General features: G+C 36.3%; 1 protein-coding gene across 1 annotated transcript in view; it reads left to right on the top strand.

Moving 5' to 3' along the window:
- The window catches only part of nbeab (neurobeachin b), a 426,194-nt gene that overhangs the window by 212,717 nt on the left and 190,873 nt on the right, over positions 1-22,604 (top strand). Inside the window, 3 exon segments of the mRNA XM_046863205.1 lie at positions 356-785; positions 10,018-10,169; positions 18,314-18,440. Of these exon segments, the coding sequence (XP_046719161.1) occupies positions 356-785; positions 10,018-10,169; positions 18,314-18,440 (709 nt within the window).

Raw genomic sequence — 22,604 nt, 5'->3', positions numbered from 1 at the left:
GTGTGAGGAGAGCTCAAATTGTATCGCAAATGTATCTCAAAATCCTGAAGAAGTTAAAGCTGTTAATGTTTGATGGATCAGGACTGATTTGGCAGCAAAAGTTGGACCAACACAATATTCAGCATGCGGTCATTTTGTTCTGCCTGATCAGTGTATATTTGTAATGGTAAATATTGTTTTAATGGCAAATATTGATAATGTAATGAAAGTTGAAAAGCTCCACTGAAGTGTTCTAATGGACTGGTGGAAGGACACACACTGGTCTACTGATTTCTAATATATTGTGTGTATGTTAAGGTGTACATTTGTAAAGCATTATAAAACTATTCGATTATGCCTGTGTGTTTTTTAACAGAAAACCCTTTGACCTTCTCAGACAGCAGTAAAGATTCCAATCTGCTCTCTCAGAAACATTCTGAAGTTTCCCTGCCTCCTTCTGACTCCGGGCTTGGGGACGAGCCTGTGTCCTGCATGTTTAATGGAGCCGATCTGGAACCCAACTCCAGAGGACCGGATGGTTTGCGTGGAATCCTCTGCACCCTCTCACCAGAGGCCAAAGCCCAGGAGAGCTTGACTGAATCGGATCTACTGAAACCTGCCGCCTCCATCTCCAGCATCAGCCAATCCAACAAGGGCATCAACGTCAAGGAGATCCTCAAGAGTCTGGTAGCGGCTCCTCTGGACGCCAGTGAGAGTGGCCCGGAACCAGCGGCTTATCCTGAAAACCAGGTGTTAAAGAGGGAGACGCAATCCATGATGCCCATGCAGTTTCACTCTTTCGACAGGTACAGAACTTCGATTTGAGAGTCAGAAGGCTATAGCTTGCCTTTTCATCCTCATCAAACCATTCATTTATTCATTGTTCTTGTGGATGGGGGCAGAGTTCTCTGTTACGAGACCATGCCCATCGTGACTGAACTGTTTCCTCACAGGAGGAAGTTGATGAGCCAGCAGAAGTGCAGAATTGATTTGCAATGACTTGACAATGCCAGAGAATGTCATGTCCTTTATTCATCTTTTCAAGTTGCTCAGTCTTGTTGCAGCCTTATGCAATTGTTCACACCCTTAATAACAAAGTGAAAACTGAATTCTATAAATGTCTGTAAATTAAAATAAAACAAAAAAACAACTAAAATATCACATGTACATAAGACCCTTTGCAACATCAGTTGAAAATGAGCTCAGGTGCCTCACAAATCTCTTGATAGTTGACTGTAGTCAACTTGTGGAAAATACATAGAATATACTGCACACACACACACACACACACACACACACACACACACACACACACACACACACACATTTTCTTTAGGAAATGTCCTATTCTAGTTATTATTATTTTTTTACTTTTATTATTATTAATAATAATAATAATAATAATAATAATAATAGAATAATAATAAAAATAAACCTACATTGTTTTTTTAGCATTCTATAATATATACCTTTGTGCTGTACTATGTAAATAAAAAAACCTTAACCTAATTTGAGCAAATCCAGACTTTCTAAAAAGCAATCCAATACAAAGCACTAACAAGAATCATTATAAGATGTTGGAATGAGCTTCTTTCCTGAGCACAACTTTATAATTCTTTTGGGAGACGTGGCCTTGGGGGGATAAAGCAACAAGCTATTAAAGTGCACTGTTTGGAAGAAACTCAGATGAACTTTGTGGTCAGGAGCTGTAGCCATGCTGAGCATCAACAATATTCCTGTCAACTGGACGACATGATCATATTTAAGCTCGAACATTATCTGATTCATTTCTTCCTTTTATCATTAATGTTCCTTAAGACCATCTGATATGAGTGGGTCTCTCTCTCTCTCTCTCTCTCTCTCTCTCTCTCTCTCTCTTTGTGATTGCATGATGACTTTTTGACATAACAACAGAGCGCAAGACCTATTAGTCAGCCAGTGATAAATACCTGGATTATTTCTTTCCAGCGTCAAACGGCATAATGATTTTTCACTTGTAAGCAAGCTGTAAGTCACGTTAGTCCTGTGCGCCTCCTATCACTAAGAATTTCTTTGTTTGGAAAGGTCTCCGGATCATAGCTGAACGTTTCGGGTGCTTGTTTACATTCCGGGCTCAGATAAGATCTCCGAGCGATCTATCTCCATTTCAAGAAGGGAAACATCCATCCTCGGCTAATCCCGGCAGAGTGTTTAGGGCCTGCTGCTAAACTCATACACGCACCAGGAGTCCATGCGTTCTGCCGTAAACCAGTGTTGGAGAGACTGTTCCTTTTTTTAATCTTTTAAATCATATTACACATTTCAAAATAATTTTTTGGTGAGAAAATGCCACTGATAATGTCATGGTTTTGATCTTTTTAATAGTTTGTTACTTAAGCTTGGCAAGTACACTCATTTAAACTGAAATATGTAAGGAGGATGATGTTATGGCAAACTGATCAGTGATTTCCTGGTGAAATATGCTCGATGTGAAATTTCATACTGAAGAAGTTCAAAAGCGATGGAATTCGAATCTGAAGAATGTACAGTACTTTTGGGAAAGATTACGTAAGACTCAGTGATTACTATTGAAGATCTCAAATGTATGGTGCATTTAATACTCATTTGTCTTCTTTTTTTTAACAGACAGAGGCTTGTTTCTAATTTATAGGAATGTAAAAATCCATGTTGCCAAAGTTGCATTAGATCATTGCATCATTTTTGCTATAATCCACTTAGAATTCCATTTGATGTCGTGGAATGTCCAGACAAATTACTTCCTTTTATCTTTTTATCTATTTATCCGGTTTGCTGAAATAATAACCCCCTTCTGGGATGATGTTTCAAAAGATTTTGGCTTGTAGAGATTTGTGTGAGATTCCTTCAGCCACGAGGGTGTTAGAAAGGTCAGGTACCGATGTAAGTAAGGTGAGGAGGTCTGGGGGGCAGCCAGCGTTCACCTTCATCCTGTTAAATCGAGTTGAGGTCAGAGCTCTACAGCAGGCCACACAAGATCTTCCACTCCAATCCCATGTAATCCAGATCTTTAGCTGGTTTTGTGCACAGGAGAATTGGCATGCAGGAACATGTTTGCTTCTCCTAGTTTAAGTGAAGGGAAAATATGCTACCACATCCGAAAGGCATCCTATGCAATTATACGCCATTTTGTGGTAACAGTTTTCACAAAGAACCACATGTGCTGGAAAAGTCAGGTGTCCCAACACTTTTTGGTAATATAGTGTATGTTTTTGCACTTATGAACCTAATTTTTTTTTGTTTCGGAGCTGAATTCAAAACAAAGACTTTACAGCTGTTACACATCAGGTACACAAAATGGAGACTTTTTCCATATTAAATAATTAATCTATTAATTGTAAACATCAACACAGGATTTTTTAGAAATTAGTGTATTATTAGAGAATAATTTTATGTCAAGTGTCTGCCATAGAAATGCCTGTATAAGGTAATAGTATAAAGGGGAGGTCTTTACTTGTCACATATACATTATAGTAACATTCTTTTGTCACATGTCCTTTTATTGTTTGGAAGCTGGGGTCAGAGCACAGGGTTAGCCATGAAACAGCGCCCCTGGAGCACAGTGTGTTATGGGCCTTAATCCATGGCCCAAGAGTAGTAGCTTGGTGACACTGAGGGTTAAAGCCCTGACCTGATCAGTAACCCAGAGCCTTAACTATTGAGGTACCATGTCCACTTACTATACCTAAGATAATACATATTATACTTCCTTTTAGTATAGAATGATAATGTATCAGAAAACATGCATTAATAAAGACCTGTATATTGAATCACATCAAACGTCACAGTCGTTTTGAATGGGGATGTAAGAAACACAGATTCGCATCAGTGTATCGGCATAAAAGTTAAAGATGTGATGCAACAAATTAAAAAAGTGTGCATAGGATGCAAATTTCCATTTACATAAACATATTTACATCAGTTAAAAATTATTTATTTACGTATTTTTTCTAGTAGATGCGCGCTATTTTTTATTTATTTCGTAAGTGACTACTAATAAGTGACCAATATTTGATCTGTAGATCGATTTCTCCTCGCTAAACCTTTTTCTCTCAGATTAACATGGCAGAGGTAGAGCTGTACCTTCCTGCAGACACAACAGGAAAACAACGTCTGGGTTTAGTTCAGCTTTTCTTTTTGCTATAAAATGACCTGTTTGTGAAAGGGCCATGTGTTAGACGTCAGAGGACACTTAAGTAAATTTATGATTTGCTGTCTAATAAAAGTGAACTATCTGTACCATATTAAAATGTCATAGTCATATTTCTTCCATTGCATTGTATTGCATTAAATCGTGTTGCGTTAAATAAAACGGAAATCGGCTCAGACTGCATTGTAATTGGGGGTGAATCGTATCTCATCGGTCGCTGCTTCATATGTATCTTTAATGTGTCATATTGTTGGCTTTGCATCGAGATGCGAATTGCATTGGCCCAAGTTATGGAAATGAACATTCCTAGTTCTGACCAATCATATATCTGAATTCAGAAGTTTTGTGCTATAACTTCTAATATATCTTCATATCATGTATTTCATGTATTTCAATCAATGTAGTTTCAATACAAAATACCAAAAATGTAGCATCTGAAAAAGCACTTTACCCTACACTGATACAGCAATGTTATAGAGTTTCTCTTGATGACACACTATTTGCGTACCGCTTTCACTCATTTGATCACATGATCTTCTCGGCATCCTTTTGAAATCCCACAAACAAAATTTTGCGATCGGATTCTGGATTGAAATCGAACGAGATCGCAGCAGCACAGGTTTGATTATAAACTGGGCTGAAGGTTACAGATGAGGTGTGTCTGCTCAATAGCAAAGGCGCTGAGCGTGTATTGTGTGTGTATTGTGTATGTGTGTGAGGGGGAGTTCGAGAGGGTCTCCTGGGCGTCGATGGCAGATTAAACGGAAAGGGGTCCGGCGTGTCCCCTCGGCTCTCTCCTGCTGTCTCGCTCAGGCCTCAGTCCCTTAATGAAGGCTGACAGGATGAAATGAGTCGCCGCGGCCAAGTGTATTATTTTTGAAATGCTTTCACACGGGCTGTCGTACACGGCCGCGATGTACTACTCAAGGCCTGCACGCTTTAATGTCATCCGCCGTGGCCCAAATTGCTGTGTCTAATTGTTTGCCACCTGCCACCGAAATGAGCTGCCAGCCGCCGACAGGCCTCTTCGATTGTCTGTCAGAAACACAATAGATCTGGAGTGACAACATCAAAAAAGAAAAAAGGGGGGGAGAAAAAGCCTTCAAAGCTGATGGGGGCAGCTTGGTGTCTTTCTGGAACTTTCCTGAAGGTGCATTTTTCAATTAGTCTTCAATAGCCTGGAAGCACGAGTCGCAGCTGGGGCTCGGAGCATGACAAATCCGAATCAAAGCCAAAGCTCCGAGCGCTTCTCTGATTGCAGATTAAACCAATGCGCAGTCTATTGACGCATTATTCAAATACACCACAATTATGCTCTCCGGTACTAATTTCTATCTGATCTAGTTTAAAAAGGGGGAAAAACATTTTTGATTGGTGTCTGTAAAATTCTAATGGAAACCGTCACGTACCCAGAGGTTTATTAATATTCATCCGAAGAATAATCCTTGCTTTATTCAAAGCAACTCAATTAAGAAAATCCTATTAATAAAATATGTGTTGGGTCAAATCCATCATTCATGAGCTCTTGGCTAATGGATAATTCATGAAAACGTGTACATATTTTATTACAGCGCTCCGGTATTATCAGCTCGTGCTGTCAAGTACCTGCTGGAAGCTGTGGACGTAGAATAAACAGGGAATGCGTTAGGGGAATAAATCACAGCGTTTGTGTTTTGCCAGGGTTTGCACAGATATCTAAATGTTAAATACTGCTGATAGTGAGAAATGTTTAGGGAAAGACCTCAGACAGTTTTTTTAGATTTGGAACAAAACACTGGTATAATTTTTTTTTTTTCATGTGTTTTGACAAGACTAGTTTTTACTTTCCAGTGTGTTTCTCAAAAGAGCGGCTCGTAACATCATTTATTTATATAATTGAAATTATTTTGTGCGATATTTAATACTAACAGTGTACAAAGCATGAGCCGAGGTCAGAGTTACAACAGGAAACTTAGGGATGTAGAATGTAAAAAGAGTAAATGTCACTTGTGTGTTTGTGTGTGTGTATGTGTGTGTGTGTGTGTGTGTGTGTGTGTGTCGGTGCCTGCACTCTGTACACTGTCTGTCCTGTTAACAAACACCATCCAAGCATTTTGACTTCACACACACTCACAGGCTTAGAGGGTGACAGCTCAGTTGGACCTGTGCTGCGTCACACAGACACACACAGAGAGCAAATACACAAAACACACCTCATACTTACCTGTGTAAACAACAAGCTGAACATAATCCCATCCGAGGTCAGATCACGGTCAAGAGTTTAGCGCTAAATCGTGGCCATCTCCCGTCTGGCCCTTGTGAGAGCCATGATTTCCATTTCAGTTTGAAGAGGGGATATATATATATATATATATATATATATACACACATATTAGGGGTAAGAAAATTCATGGTTTGATAATTAACATGGATTTCCGTAACATTAGGGGGAAGAAATGCAAAACATAAAAGTCATTATTTATTAACGCAGTTTATTATTACCATTTGTGAACATCATCAGTTACATTTTTAAAACTTTAGATAAATTGCCCTTATGGCTTAATAATAAAATTTTAATTATATTTTATGTTTTATATACAAATAAAATAATTCTAATGATTAATAGATTAATTAATTAATTTTACCACAAATTAATTAGATTAAATAAAATAAATAAATGGAAACAAATACAATTTAATAGTTTACATGTGTTAGACTTCATTTGTTTGTGTTTGTTTTTTTTTACATTAAATTTTTATTTTTCTAAAGATATGATCCACTTAAATGTTCTATTTATTCCAGCAGACTTTAACAAATGTTTTCATTCCTTCCATCCTTTATGCGATCACTCCCTCGATATGTGGAATTGTCAGGATTTTTTCCTGGCATTTTTTTATGGATTCTTTAATGCTTTCATGCACAAAACAAATCTTATTTCAGGTATAAAACTCTAGTTTATTTGTTTATTATTATTATTATTATTATTATTATTATTATTATTATATACATGTGACATTGGTGTATGTTTTTAAATTTAATTTAAAAATGCACTCAAAGTGCGAGGTGGAGACTAAACAAACTTGTGATTCACCACTTAAAACGTTCCTGAGGAAACTCAGATGTTAACTATGTTCCGCATGTAAAAAGGACTGCATTGGAGTGCGTGTACTGTTACAGTATATACCGCATGATTTTTTTCTGGTGTAAATATACCTTACATTAATACTTTTCAAGATTTTATTACTCTAATCAACATGTGCATGGACACATATAAATGCTTTATTCAAATGTATGTTTATTATTAGTGAAACCAAACTCAACATAGAGAATGAAGACAAAATATTCTCGTAAATAAATTGCGTAAATCATCAGGACACCAAACGTTTGTACACGGACGGTTGTAATTGCTGGATCGTGGTGGATTTTGGTGCTGATTTGAGACTTGGCGCATCAGTAAAAACAAATGTTTTGTGATTCAAAAGTTTATTATTTAATTTTTTTATATCTAAGTAAAGAAAGGACATCGTAAATAAATATGCGTTGCGTTAAAGGTTTTAATTTTGACTCTTTTATATTTATTTATTTATATATTTAATAAACAAATGGTCAGACATAAATGTGCACTGCATTAATTGTGTTAATAAAATTTGCCTGTAAAAAAAAGAATTTGTTAAAATGAATGTGTGTGTATATATATATATAAGAATTCAAAATAAGAAAAATAAGAATTATAAATTGTGCAAACCAAAATTCAGTTTTATCAAAAAATGTGTGTATATTTATAAATTACATTGGATTTTTTAATTAATTAATTAATTTATTAATTAATTAATTTTTACAAAAGATCAAACGTAAAAATATATGAAAAAAACTCAGATTTCTCTCAGTGTAATATTTATTCAAGGTGCCAGTATTATTTGAGGGTCTGCATTTTAAGCCTCAGCATAGCATCATGATACAGTTACAGCTATACCATATATGGATTCTAAATATTTGTTATGCTACACATTAATACTGACACACAATATGGTCAGTGGTGCACTAATTAATAATATATGGGACTTCTAAGTGAGATTTATTGGCACTATATGTTGGTTCATTTCTGAATTTTCAGTATTAAAACAGCAGGACAATTTAATGTAATATTTTCCATTCAATATTATTTTACCTTTAGGCCACATATACACACTAATTATTGCATACGTTATTATTTTTGGACCATCTGAATGAGCTGCAGAAGAAAAATGTATTAATTAATAAATGGATACACACTGTGTAAAATAAATGTTTACACACACACACACACACACACACACACTACTGAAAAGCATTTTAGATTAGTTAAAAATTCTGCTGTTTACTAATAAGTTTATTACAGTGTAAGCATATAATAAAATGTCTAAATGTATGTACATAAAATTAGTTTAAATCTATTCCTTCTTTAAAATCTATTCCATCCAAATATATACAATTCTAATAACTGAGGGTATTTAATTTAACTGAAATGTATAGTTTAATATGTTTAAAATGTATTTATTTATTTATTTATTTATTTATTTATTTATTTATTTATTTATGTGCTTTTCAATTGTATAGGAAGACATTGTACATACAATTTAAAAATAAACAATTAAAATACCTATGTTGAAGTTTCCAAAATGAGATTCAGCATTTATAAAGGAGTCTCCAGTGTAAGTGGTTTGTTTTAGCTATAAAAATCTTTGCTTTTTAATGCAAATTTGAGATTAAAAGATAAAAGCTATGGGGAATAAGAAATTCTAGCTGCTATAACATCAATTACATAAAGTATTAGAACTTTTCCAACTCTATTTATATCAGTGCCAACAATTTTGCACCATGCATGACTTTACTGTACTTCATGCATGCATGACTGCACCATGGTCACATTGCGCTGGCTGTACCAGGCGCTGCAGGCTGGCTTTCTCGTTTTGACGTTTTGTTTGGTGTAATGCGGTTCGCAGAGGTTTAAGAGGGAAACTGTAGCATCTACACACACATATACACACAGATGCACACATATACACACTCGATCTCTCTCACACGCACATGCGTGCAGGAGGCCAGGATGTTTACTCTTGTTCCGTGTCTGCTGCTGATCCTCTGGGTCTGGGCACCATCATGTGAACTTCACCTGACATCTCCATCAGCGCGCTCAGCCTGCAAACATATAAACTTCATACAAACATCCGTGACATTTACATCACACTAAAGGGGGGGGGACGACAACAGAATGTCAGAACGCAGAAATGAAACTAAGACTCTTACAGTGAATAAATAATAATAATATAATAATAATAATAATAATAATAATAATAATAATAATAATAATAATAATAATAATAATACAATAATATAATTATAAAAAAATACAAAAATTTAAAATGTATAATGATAATAATAATATGATGATGATAATGATGATGATGATGATGATGATGATGATGATGATGCTACTCACTCTTTTTCATTCTTTTTATTCTTTTTGTTTTTAATATTTATTTACATCAAGGAAAAATAATAATGCCGAAAAGATTCAATACTAAAGACGGACGAAATTAAAACCATATGGGGTCTTCTAATCTATCTATCTATCTATCTATCTATCTATCTATCTATCTATCTATCTATCTATCTATCTATCTGTCTGTCTGTCTGTCTGTCTGTCTGTCTGTCTGTCTGTCTGTCTGTCTGTCTGTCTGTCTGTCTGTCTGTCTGTCTGTCTGTCTGTCATGGTCATTTCAGTACCTACAACCTATTATGAAGCATAATTTTCGAAGGAATAATATACACAACACATTATGATTAAAGATCTAATTTTGTTTTTCTCTCTCTCTCTCTCTCTCTCTCTCTCTCTCTCTCTCTCTCCCTGATAGGAGTGTGGTTGTCCCGGCTAAGAAGCCCGCAGCAGGCAACACAGCTGTTAACACAGTAGTCACTTCCGGTTCCTCCGTGGCGAGCTCAGGAAGCACTCCCAACATCTTCACTGCAGCATCTGCTACACCTAAAAGCATGATCAACACCACAGGTGGACACATCTTTCTCATTTCCACACCTTTGTATCAGTCATAATAGTCCAAATCTCTCTGTGTCCTTAATGAAACCGACTTTTATATGGAAATAGTTTTGAGCAGAATTGTTAGAGTGTGCTCAGAAGACTGAGATCCAGGCTTAAAGATCATCTCTTTCCACTAGAGGTCTCTGCTCACTGCTACGGCAAACTCATCTAAAGCAGCAGTTCCAGCAGAGAGGAGCTGGTGTTTATATTTACATTAATTACATTCCTAAAATAAATCCTCTGTGTTTAATTTCATGACTGTTAACCTGCTATATCCATGCAAAATCCAATTTCAGTGGAGACATGAGTCATTAAAGTGGATCTGGCATTATTTTTTTAATAATAAGATGACATGGACCCTCTTTATTTTCACAGCAATAGAACTTCGACCTGCAAGAAGAGTTAATTGATATATAATGAGTACTACTTCTACTACTACTACTACTACTACTAATAATAATAATAATTGTATAAGATATCACCTATTTACTATATGAGATTAAAATACAAAACTGTTTATGGTGATTGCAACCCTATTCTCTTCTATACTCTACTACACTTTACTCTACTAGTCTATACTTTATTACACTATACTCTATTACACTATACTTTACTATTCTGTACTCTACTACATTATACGTTACTTTTCGATACTCTACTACACTATACTTTACTTCACTATACTCTACTCTACCCTACTCTACTCTACTCTACTCTACTCTTCTATACTATACTACATTTTTGTACTCTACTACACTATACTGTACTCTTCAATACTCTACTACACTATACTTTAATATTCTATACTCCACTACACTATACTTTCCTGTTCTATACTTTACTACACTATACTTTCCTATTCTATACTTTACTACACTACACTCTACTTCACTATACTCTTCTACACTATCCTATCCTATCCTATCCTATCCTATCCTATCCTATCCTATACTATACTATACCATACTATACTATCCTATCCTATCCTATCCTATCCTATCCTATCCTATACTATACTATACTATACTACATTTTTGTACTCTACTACACTATACTGTACTCTTCAATACTCTACTACACTATACTTTACTATTCTATACTCCACTACTCTATACTTTCCTATTCTATACTCCACTACACTATACTTTCCTATTCTATACTTTACTACACTACACTCTACTTCACTATACTCTTCTACACTATCCTATCCTATCCTGTCTATCCTATCCTATCCCATCCCATCCTATCCTATCCCATCCTATCCCATCCCATACTATACTATACTATACTACATTTTGTACTCTACTACACTATACACTCTATTACACTATACTTTACTTCACTATACTCTACTCTACCTACTCTACTCTACTATACTATACTACACTATACTCTATTACACCATACTTTCCTGTTCTATACTTTACTACACTATACTTTCCTATTCTATACTTTACTACACTACACTCTACTTCACTATACTCTTCTACACTATCCTATCCTATCTATCCTATCCTATCCTATCCTATACTATACCATACTATACTATACTACACTATACTTTTCTCTACTATACTTTATTACACTATACTCTATTACACTCTATTACACTATACTTTTCTCTACTATACTTTATTACACTATACTTTACTATTCTATGCTCTACTACACTATACTCTACTCTACTATACTATACTATATTATACTATACTGTACTATTCTATACTTTACTATTCTATACTTTACTATTCTATACTTTACTATTCTATACTCCACTACACTATACTCTACTCTACTCTACTCTTCTATACTACACTTTACTCTACTAGTCTATACTTTATTACACTATACTCTATTACACCATACTTTACTATTCTATACTTTACTACACTATACTCTACTTCACTATACTGTTCTACACTATACTTTACTATTCTATACTTTACTACACCACACTCTACTTCACTATACTCTTCTACACTATCCTATCCTGTCCTATCCTATCCTATCCCATCCTATCCTATCCCATCCCATACTATACTATACCATACCATACCATACCATACTATACTATACTACATTTTGTACTCTACTACACCATACTGTACTCTTCAATGCTCTACTACACCATACTTTACTATTCTATACTCCACTACTCTATACTTTCCTGTTCTATACTCTACTACACTATACTTTACTATTCTATACTTTACTACACTATACTCTACTTCACTATACTCTTCTACACTATCCTATCCCATCCTATCCTATCCTATCCTATCCTATCCTATACTATACTATACTATACTATACTACACTACATTTTTGTACTCTACTACACTATACTTTCCTATGCTATACTCTATTACACTATACTTTACTATTCTATACTTTACTACACTATACTCTACTTCACTATACTCTTCTACACTATCCTATCCTATCCTATCCTATCCTATACTATACTATACTATACTATACTATACTATACTATACTACACTATACTATACTACATTTTGTGCTCTACTACACTATACTTTCCTATTCTATACTCTACTACACTATACTTTCCTATTCTATACTCTACTACACTATACACTCTATTACACTCTATTACACTCTACTACACTATACTCTACTTCACTATACTGTTCTACACTATACTTTACTCTTCTTTACTTTACTACACTATACTGTACTATTCTATACTCTACTACATTATACTATACTCTTCTATTGTCTACTACATTATACTTTACTACTTTATACTTTATTACACTATACTTTTCTCTACTATACTTTATTCTTTCATACTATACTATACTACACTATACTATACTACACTATACTCTTCTATACTACACTTTACTCTTCTATAATCTACTACATTATACTTTACTCCTCTATACTCTACTACACTATACTATACTATATTATACTATACTGTACTTTACTGTGTTGTATTGTACTATACTTTATTATTAGAGCATAAGTTGAGTAACATTTTTGCATGAGTAAGTGAGCATGGCCTGACATTTATTCTTGATATCATTAGTCCTACTTAGTTTTTAGTACAAAGTTTTTTTAATCTGGTTTATAACTCTTAACACCAATTATCTTCATTGGAAGATTACCTTTTCATATCGCAAAACTCAGCAGATCAAAAAACTTTGCATTCCTCTTTAGTCATGTCTAAATATATAATTGGGTCAAAGAAACACACAGCCAACTCTCGAACCTTTTGCTGACACCTAGTGAAATCCCTCACCTCTGCCGGTACGGCACAAGGGAAAGTGCATGGAATTGATTTCGGATTTGACCAAAGTCTGCTCCAGGATGGATCCATAAGACGCTATGTCTCCTAACGTCAACGAGGGACGCCTGTCTCTGCCAAGCCGAGTGACGGCTGTGTAATAGAGTTCCTGTCCTCGGCTGTCTCGAGACGGCTCACGCTTTCAGGCGGTGACAGTCTGTCCCTGTGATGTATCTATCACATGTTGGGGGCCGAAGGAGCTGCGTCGTAGATGAGGCTATGACAGGAACAGAAATGAGAAGTATGTAGACAGTGATCAGAGCTCTCGTGGGGAGGAGGTTGATAGCTTCTGTTGATGTTTCCTGACCTAAAATCATATTGTAATATGTTGGAAAAGGCAGCATTATGGGTTTGGTGGCAGCAAGGAGATGCTTTTAGAAATGATTAAGATTCTTTTTTTAGGTAAAAAATGTTTTTTTTTTTTGCTTTATAATTACATTTATTCAAATAGCGGACTCTTTAAATACATGCAAGTTAAAAATAAAATAATCTCAGAGAATCAAATTATTGAATTCATTATTTTTATCGCATTTACATACAAAATACATTTCTGAAAGTCCTTATAATTAAGCTTTTAAACACTAGCAAGTGTGTTTAGTATAGAAAAACATGCCACATGTGTCACAAGTCAAAGTGTTTTTTTACTCATTACATAGCAACAATACTATAATTATTCATTTTGTATAAATTATATATAATATAATTATATAATATAATATAATACTAATATTATTATTATTATTATTATTATTATTATTATTATTATGTGTCTTCAATGCTGAGAAGACAGACAGATACTTACCCATCATGCAATACTATCAGTGAGGTATATATGTATATGTGTGTGTGTGTGTGTGTGTATATATATATATATATATATATATATATATATATATATATATATATACTCCTGAACAAAATATTAAGACCGGGGTAAACATTCCAAGTATTCGCACAAAAACTGCTTCACAATGTGAAAAGAAGAAAAAGGAGAAAAAATAAACAGATTGGCAATTTATTGAAAACTGCATTTAAACTCAAACAGGCTGTTCATCAGCTGATCAAACGTTTAAGACCACGACCCAAAAATCCCAAAACAGAACTAAAAGTGTCAAAACAGGACTGAGAAGCCCCACTGTTCTTGTTCATAACTTCAAACACTCATTTCGCAACTGTTTCCAGGAGGCTGGTTGAAACGTTGCTCCATGTGGTGAAGATGGCTTCACGAAGGGCATCCACAGTCTGGAACTGACGCCCGTTTTTGTAAACTTCCCTTGCTATCCATCCCCAAAAATCCTCAGTCAAGAAGGATGCCTGCTGCAACATGTCCACATAGCCAGACGCCGGTTGATGCCTCTGCACAACCTGTAGCTCCATTTTCTATTGAAGGAAAAAGCACCCAGATCATGATGGAGTCTCCTTCACTGTGCCATGTAGAAAACATCTTCAGTGGGATCTCCTTGTCATGCCAGTATTGTTGGAAGCCATCAGGACCATCCAGGTTCAATTTTTCCTGTCCAAGAAAAACATTTCTCCCATCTTTCAATGTCCCATGTTTGGTCTCCCTTGCAAATTCCAAATGGGCAAGTTTGTGGTGTGGGAGGAGACGTGGCTTTCGAAAAGGTTTTTTTGTTCTTTAACCCCCTTCTCTTGCAAATGCCGTCTCATGGTTATTGGGCTCTAATCAGCATCAGAAAGGGTCCTGAATTGGGTCGAGGTTCGTTCTGTGTTTTCACGGACAGCCTGTCGGATCCTCCGGCTCAGTGAAGGTGACATTTTTTTGGGTCGAACACTTGACTTATATTGTCCTATAACTCTCAGGATCTTTTAATAAATTTAAGATGACTGCGTTCAACCTCGGCAGCAACGGCACGTTATGAGAGCCCTTGCTTGTGCAGCTCAACAATCCTGCCATGTTCAAAACAGAAAGCCTTTTTGTTTTTTCCATCAGGACATTGTGACTGTCTGAAGGACAATGACATTAAAGCCATATCTTTGCACAGATTAAGGCTGTGGTCTTCAACTTTTGATCAGCTGATAAACAGCCTGTTTGAGTTTAAATGCAGATTTTATTAAATTGCCTACTCGCTCTTTTTTGTCTCTTGCTCTTGTTTCTTCTTTTGCCATTTTGAAGAAGTTCTTACAACCTGGTTATGATCCACCAGTGCGAAATGCGTATACTTTGAATGTTAATATAAATAAACAAATATTCAAGAGGCAAAATTAAAACCTTTAACGCTACACACGTTTATTCCTGACGTCCTTTCTTTTCTCAGACATAAGAAAACTCCACTGAAAAATTATTAATTACTCAACATTTGTTTTACTGATGCACTGATGCACAAAGTCTCACGAAACCGCACTAAGTCCGTCCATGATTCACACAATGAACCTTTGATGGCATTTTTTCCTCATAATGCCGAAATGAAATTAAATTACTCTGTCTTTTTTGATCTTACAGATTAAAGCAATACATCATTCGAATCTGTAAAGAGTATTCTTTTATTTGTATACCCTCATAATATCAACAAAAACACTCTGCTTTTGTAAAATAAAAGAAAACAGACAGGGTGCGCTGTCTGCAGTCCCCATCATCTCTCTTCACAGACACGTAAACAAAACCTGACCCTCAGTGGATACTTGACTTACAGACAATATATATATATATATATATATATATATATATATATATATATATATATATATATATATATATATATATATATATAAAACTTGCAATATATATATATATATATATATATATATATATATATATATATATATATATATATACATACAGTGAGGAAAATAAGTATTTGAACACCCTGCTATTTTGCAAGTTCTCCCACTTAGAAATCATGGAGAGGTCTGAAATTGTCATCGTAGGTGCATGTCCACTGTGAGAGACATAATCTAAAAAAGAATTCAGAAATCACAATATATGATTTTTAACTATTTATTTGTATGATACAGCTGCAAATAAGTATTTGAACACCTGAGAAAGTCAATGTTAATATTTGGTACAGTAGCCTTTGTTTGCAATTACAGAGGTCAAACGTTTCCTGTAGTTTTCACCAGGTTTGCACACACTGCAGGAGGATTTTGGCCTCCTCCACACAGATCTTCTCTAGATCAGTCAGGTTTCTGGCCTGTCGCTGAGAAACACGGAGTTTGAGCTCCTCAAAGATTCTCTATTGGGTTTAGGTCTGGAGACTGGCTAGGCCATGCCAGAACCTTGATATGCTTCTTACAGAGCCACTCCTTGGTTATCCTGGCTGTGTGCTTGGTCATTGTCATGTTGGAAGACCCAGCCTCGACCCATCTTCAATGCTCTAACTGAGGGAAGGAGGTTGTTCCCAAAATCTCGCAATACATGGCCCCGGTCATCCTCTCCTTAATACAGTGCAGTTGCCCTGTCCCATGTGCAGAAAAACACCCCAAAGCATGATGCTACCACCCCATGCTTCACAGTAGGGATGGTGTTCTTGGGATGGTACTCATCATTCTTCTTCCTCCAAACACGTTTAGTGGAATTATGACCCAAAAGTTCTATTTTGGTCTCATCTGACCACATGACTTTCTCCCATGACTCCTCTGGATCATCCAAATGGTCATTGGCAAACTTAAGACGTGCCTGGACATGTGCTGGTTTAAGCAGGGGAACCTTCCGTGCCATGCATGATTTCAAACCATGGCGTCTTAGTGTATTACCAACAGTAACCTTGGAAGCGGTGGTCCCAGCTCTTTTCAGGTCATTGACCAGCTCCTCCCGTGTAGTTCTGGGCTGATTTCTCACCTTCCTTAGGATCATTGAGACCCCACAAGGTGAGATCTTGCATGTAGCACCAGTCCGAGGGAGATTGACAGTCATGTTTAGCTTCTTCCATTTTCTAATGATTGCTCCAACAGTGGACCTTTTTCACCAAGCTGCTTGGCAATTTCCCGTAGCCCTTTCCAGCCTTGTGGAGGTGTACAATTTTGTCTCTAGTGTCTTTGGACAGCTCTTTGGTCTTGGCCATGTTAGTAGTTGGATTCTTACTGATTGTATGGGGTGGACAGGTGTCTTTATGCAGCTAACGACCTCAAACAGGTGCATCTAATTTAGGATAATAAATGTAGTGGAGGTGGACATTTTAAAGGCAAACTAACAGGTCTTTGAGGGTCAGAATTCTAGCTGATAGACAGGTGTTCACATACTTATTTGCAGCTGTATCATACAAATAAATAGTTTAAAAATAATATATTGTGATTTCTGGATTATTTTTTTAGATTATGTCTCTCACAGTGGACATGCACCATGCATGACAATTTCAGACCCCTCCATGATTTCTAAGTGGGAGAACTTGCAAAATAGCAGGGTGTTCAAATACTTATTTTCCTCACTGTATATATATATATATATATATATATATATATATATATATATATATATATATATATATATATATATATATATATATAATACCATATAACCATATTCTGATTATGTAATCTCTATGAAAGTTATAAGAGGTACAGGTTCTCAGGTATCACCTCATTAACCGTCCGTGTGGAAACATATCAAAAGTATTGTTTACAAGAATAATTTGAATAAACATTTACAAAAATAATTTGTCTTCATTTTTGTTTCTTATTGTGTGGTCCATCCACCATCCAGACCCTTGAGTAAATGTTTTATAATGGACGAGTGCATTAGTATGATCTGAGCTGATCAAAAAGTTTTATCAGCACCATCTACACTGATTTACATGACATATGGAGTGTGTTGAAAGTGTGTGTTTTTTGTCTTATGTATTCTAGGAGCTGCAGACCCTGCCTCTTCCTCCTGCTCATCATCATCCGGCTTTGTGAACGGAGCCACCAGTAAGAACCTTCCAGCCGTACAGACGGTCGGACCGATGCCCGAGGACACCATGGAGAACATGAGGTGAGATGGTGCCTGCTAGACGGACGAATACGATTGAATTCTGTCACAATGTGTGAAATTTTATACACTAACTTTTTTGTATTATCTTTAACACTGCATTTGCTGCATTTCCAACTCATTCACTATCGTATTTAAAACCCATATAATATGTTGGGAAGCTGTGGAGGCTTAAAAGCTCACACTTTTGACATGAATCAATCAAAAGATCAATAACTGTGATGAATAATGTATATTTACCTCCTTCATCAGTCTCATCAGTCTATGGAGAAAAGTTTAGGGACACCTGACTTTTTTAGACCTTTTCAGAATAAAATTTTCCCTTCATGTAAACTAGTGGATCTAAACCTGTTCAGCCATGGTACTGCTCCAGTGCAAAAATGCCAGCTCCATATAGAGATGCTTGGATACATGGGTTTTGGTGAAAGTTCTTGCTGCTATAGAGCTCTGACCTCAACCCTATTGAGCACCTTTGGGATGAATTTGAATGCTGACTGCACCCCAGACCTCCTCACCTTCTCATCTACATCCGTACCAGAATTCTCACAAGCACAAAATCTAGTGGAACACCTTCCCAAAAGTGTGAATATTATAAGAGCAAATAGGGACTAAATGTGGAATGGACTGAATGTTCAAAAAGCACATAGCAATCTCATGTCAGGTGTCCACAACGCATGCTTGTACAGTAAAGTCATCTGAACATAATTAGTGCTCTGGGTTGAGGAGATCATATCAGCTTAGATCAGTAACCCTGCAGTCACCTCCATGCGCTTTTACATTATAGTGGCGCTACTCTACTTCATTTGCCCTGGATTTAATTAAGACTTTTAGACTGGTAGCTGAGTGTTTAAGGCATTGGACTTTGGATCTGAATCGTATAAGTTCAAATCCCAGTCACACCAAGCTGCCACTCTTGAGCCCCTGAGCAAAAACTTAAGCCCACAGCTTCAAATGGAAGTCTCGGTGGATAAGTTCATCTGCCAAATGATAATAAATGTAAATAGAATAATATAAAAAAAAGCATATTTGAGATTATGATTTAAAAAGTAAAGCATTGGAAGAGTGCTGAGTATAAATGTCTAATTTTATACTTTTGTCTTTATAAAGTGGAGAAAATGGCAAAACTGGTCACAGCTTATTATCCACTGTTACAGTGGACCTGATTTGTAATGAGCTACAATTTCAAGATCTCCAGCCTTCTGTAAAACAGTGTTACCAGTTTACTGCATCTTAATGTTGCTATGTTTTTTATATTTAAATATTTTATATTGTAAATATAATAAAAAGTAATAATAATAATAATAATAATAATAATAAATTATTATCATATTTTCCTCATTATTATTATTATCATTATATTATATTATATTATATTATATTATATTATATTATATTATATTATATTATATTATATTATAATGGTTGGAAGTGGAAAGGAAAAAATATCTAGCTAAATAAGTAATTAATTAAATTCTTTACTAACTAAGCAAATAATAATAATATTATTAATAATAATAATATTAATAATAATGATAATAATGATTTTTATTTATTATTATTATTATTATTATTATTATTATTATTATTATTTATTCGTTTGTTTGGTAATTACATAAAAAATACATACAATAAATAAATTTCTTTATTTAATGTGTCTATTCCGTCATGAAAAAAATTATGCTAATGTGTCAATTTTGTGTGTGTGTGTGTGTGTGTGTGTGTGTGTGTTCAGTCTGTGCAATTAAAATAAAATAACGCAGCAGCAGAACACTGCCAGCAGAGGGGGACTGAAGTCAGTGCCTGAGTGTGTGTGCCTGAGAGACAGAAGAGAAGGGGAGAGTGTGTGTGTGTGTGTGTGTGTGTGTGTGTGTGTGTGTGTGTGTGTGTGTGTGTGTGTCAGTATCCGCTTTCAGATGCTAGAGCTTTTTCTTTTGTTTCCAGCTCAGGTGAAAGATCACATGACTTGCTTTTGTCATTGCTGCCGAGGTTGCGACAAACAAGACATCCTACACATCACACCTACACCTTACACCTTAGGTGGCATGCACACAAGTGTGTGTGTGTGTGTGTGTGTGTGTGTGTTTGAGCTGTCAAGCTGGTCTTATTAAGTTCTAATATAAAATAACTGTAAGGTGTCTGTAAGTCTGTTAAGTGTATGTGTTTGTCTGTGTGTGTGTGTGTGTGTGTGTGTGTGTGTGTGTGTGTGTGTGTGTGTGTGTGTGTGTGTGTGTGTGTGTGAAGACTATTCTTCCATGGACCTTGAGCCCATTCATTCTTATGACAGAAATCACATAGTCTATCTATTGTGTGGATGCAGAAAAAGAAGTGTGTGTGTAAGTGTGTCTTTCTATGGGTCTACATATGTGAGACTCATTTTTCTCTGGGGGTCTTTCCACTTTCCACACACACACACAAACACACACACATTCAATCTTCGGCTCATCTCCCACACTAGGAATGGCAGATCAGTTGCCATGGCAGCAGTAACGGGCAGCACTCACAGAGAGTGTGAAGTCAATGATGAAGGTGTCTGGCTGCACAGACTGCGATGTCTAACCTGTGTTCAACTGAGAGACGCTCACACTCATACACACCATACACACCATACACACTATACACAATCTACACATCACACCATACACATCACACTGATTACACTCACACACATCACATCGTACACACCCTGCACATCACACTCATACACACATTATACACAACCTACACATCACACAATACACACCATATACATCACACTGATTACACTCACACATCACACTCACACATCACACCATACATCACACTCACACCCATCACACTCACACATCACATCATACACACCCTGCATCACACTCACACACATCACACACATCACACTCACACATCACATCATACACACCCTGCATCACACTCACACATCACACTCACACTCACACATCACACTCATACATCACACTCACACATCACACTCACATCACATCGTACACACCCTGCACATCACACTCATACACATCACATCACACTCACTCACATCACATCACATCATACACACCTGCACATCACACTCACACATCACATCACACTCACACATCACATCGTACACACCCTGCACATCACACTCATACACATCACACTCACACACATCACACTCACACACATCACATCGTAGACACCCTGCACATCACACTTATACACACCATACACAACCTACACATCACACCATACACATCATACCGATTACACTAATACACCTCACACTCACACCCATCACACTCACACACCTGCACATCACACTCATACACACCATACACAATCTACATCACACCATACACACCATACACATCACACTGATTACACTCATACACCTCACACTCACACACATCACATCACACACCCTGCACATCACACTCATACACCATACACAACCTACACATCACCCCATACACATCACACCAATTACACTAATACACATCACACTCACACTCACACATCACACTCACACTCACACTCATACACATCACACCATACACAACCTACACATCACACCATACACACCATACACAACCTACACATCACACCATACACATCACACTCACACACCCTGCACATCACACTCATACACACCATACACAATCTACACATCATGCCATACACACCATACACATCACACTGATTACACTCATACACATCACACTCACACACATCGCACCCTACACATCACACCATACACACCACCCACATTCCTTAATCTCACACACATTACACTCATACACATCACACTCATACACACCATACACATCACACCATACACATCACACTTGTGTGTGTAGAAGTGGCTATAATAATATGTCTCTGTCTGTCTGTCTATATATATTTCATTTCTATCTCTCTGTCTGTCTGTCTGTCTGTCTGTCTTTATCTCCTTTCCCCTTCTTTTCTTATTAATGGAGTTGTGTATAATTCACTCACACCAACAGCAGCTTTTTTTCACTCTCTCCCAGGTACCAGTGTGGGAGTGTGAAGACAGTCAGGTGCTTCCTCTTAAGCACGTGACTGCATACAAGCAGACCGCTACATATATAGATAAAGTTATCTTTGTGTGCAGCATCACAGTCCTGCGTAACACACTGAGTGCAGTCTGCCCTCCACTTCACTCAACACAGACACCTG

This window comes from Silurus meridionalis, chromosome 12 (assembly GCF_014805685.1).
Source record: "Silurus meridionalis isolate SWU-2019-XX chromosome 12, ASM1480568v1, whole genome shotgun sequence".
In the NCBI taxonomy this organism is placed as follows: Eukaryota; Metazoa; Chordata; class Actinopteri; order Siluriformes; family Siluridae; genus Silurus; species Silurus meridionalis.
Note: the sequence above shows the minus strand (reverse complement) of the source record. Positions and strands in the feature narration are given on the sequence as shown.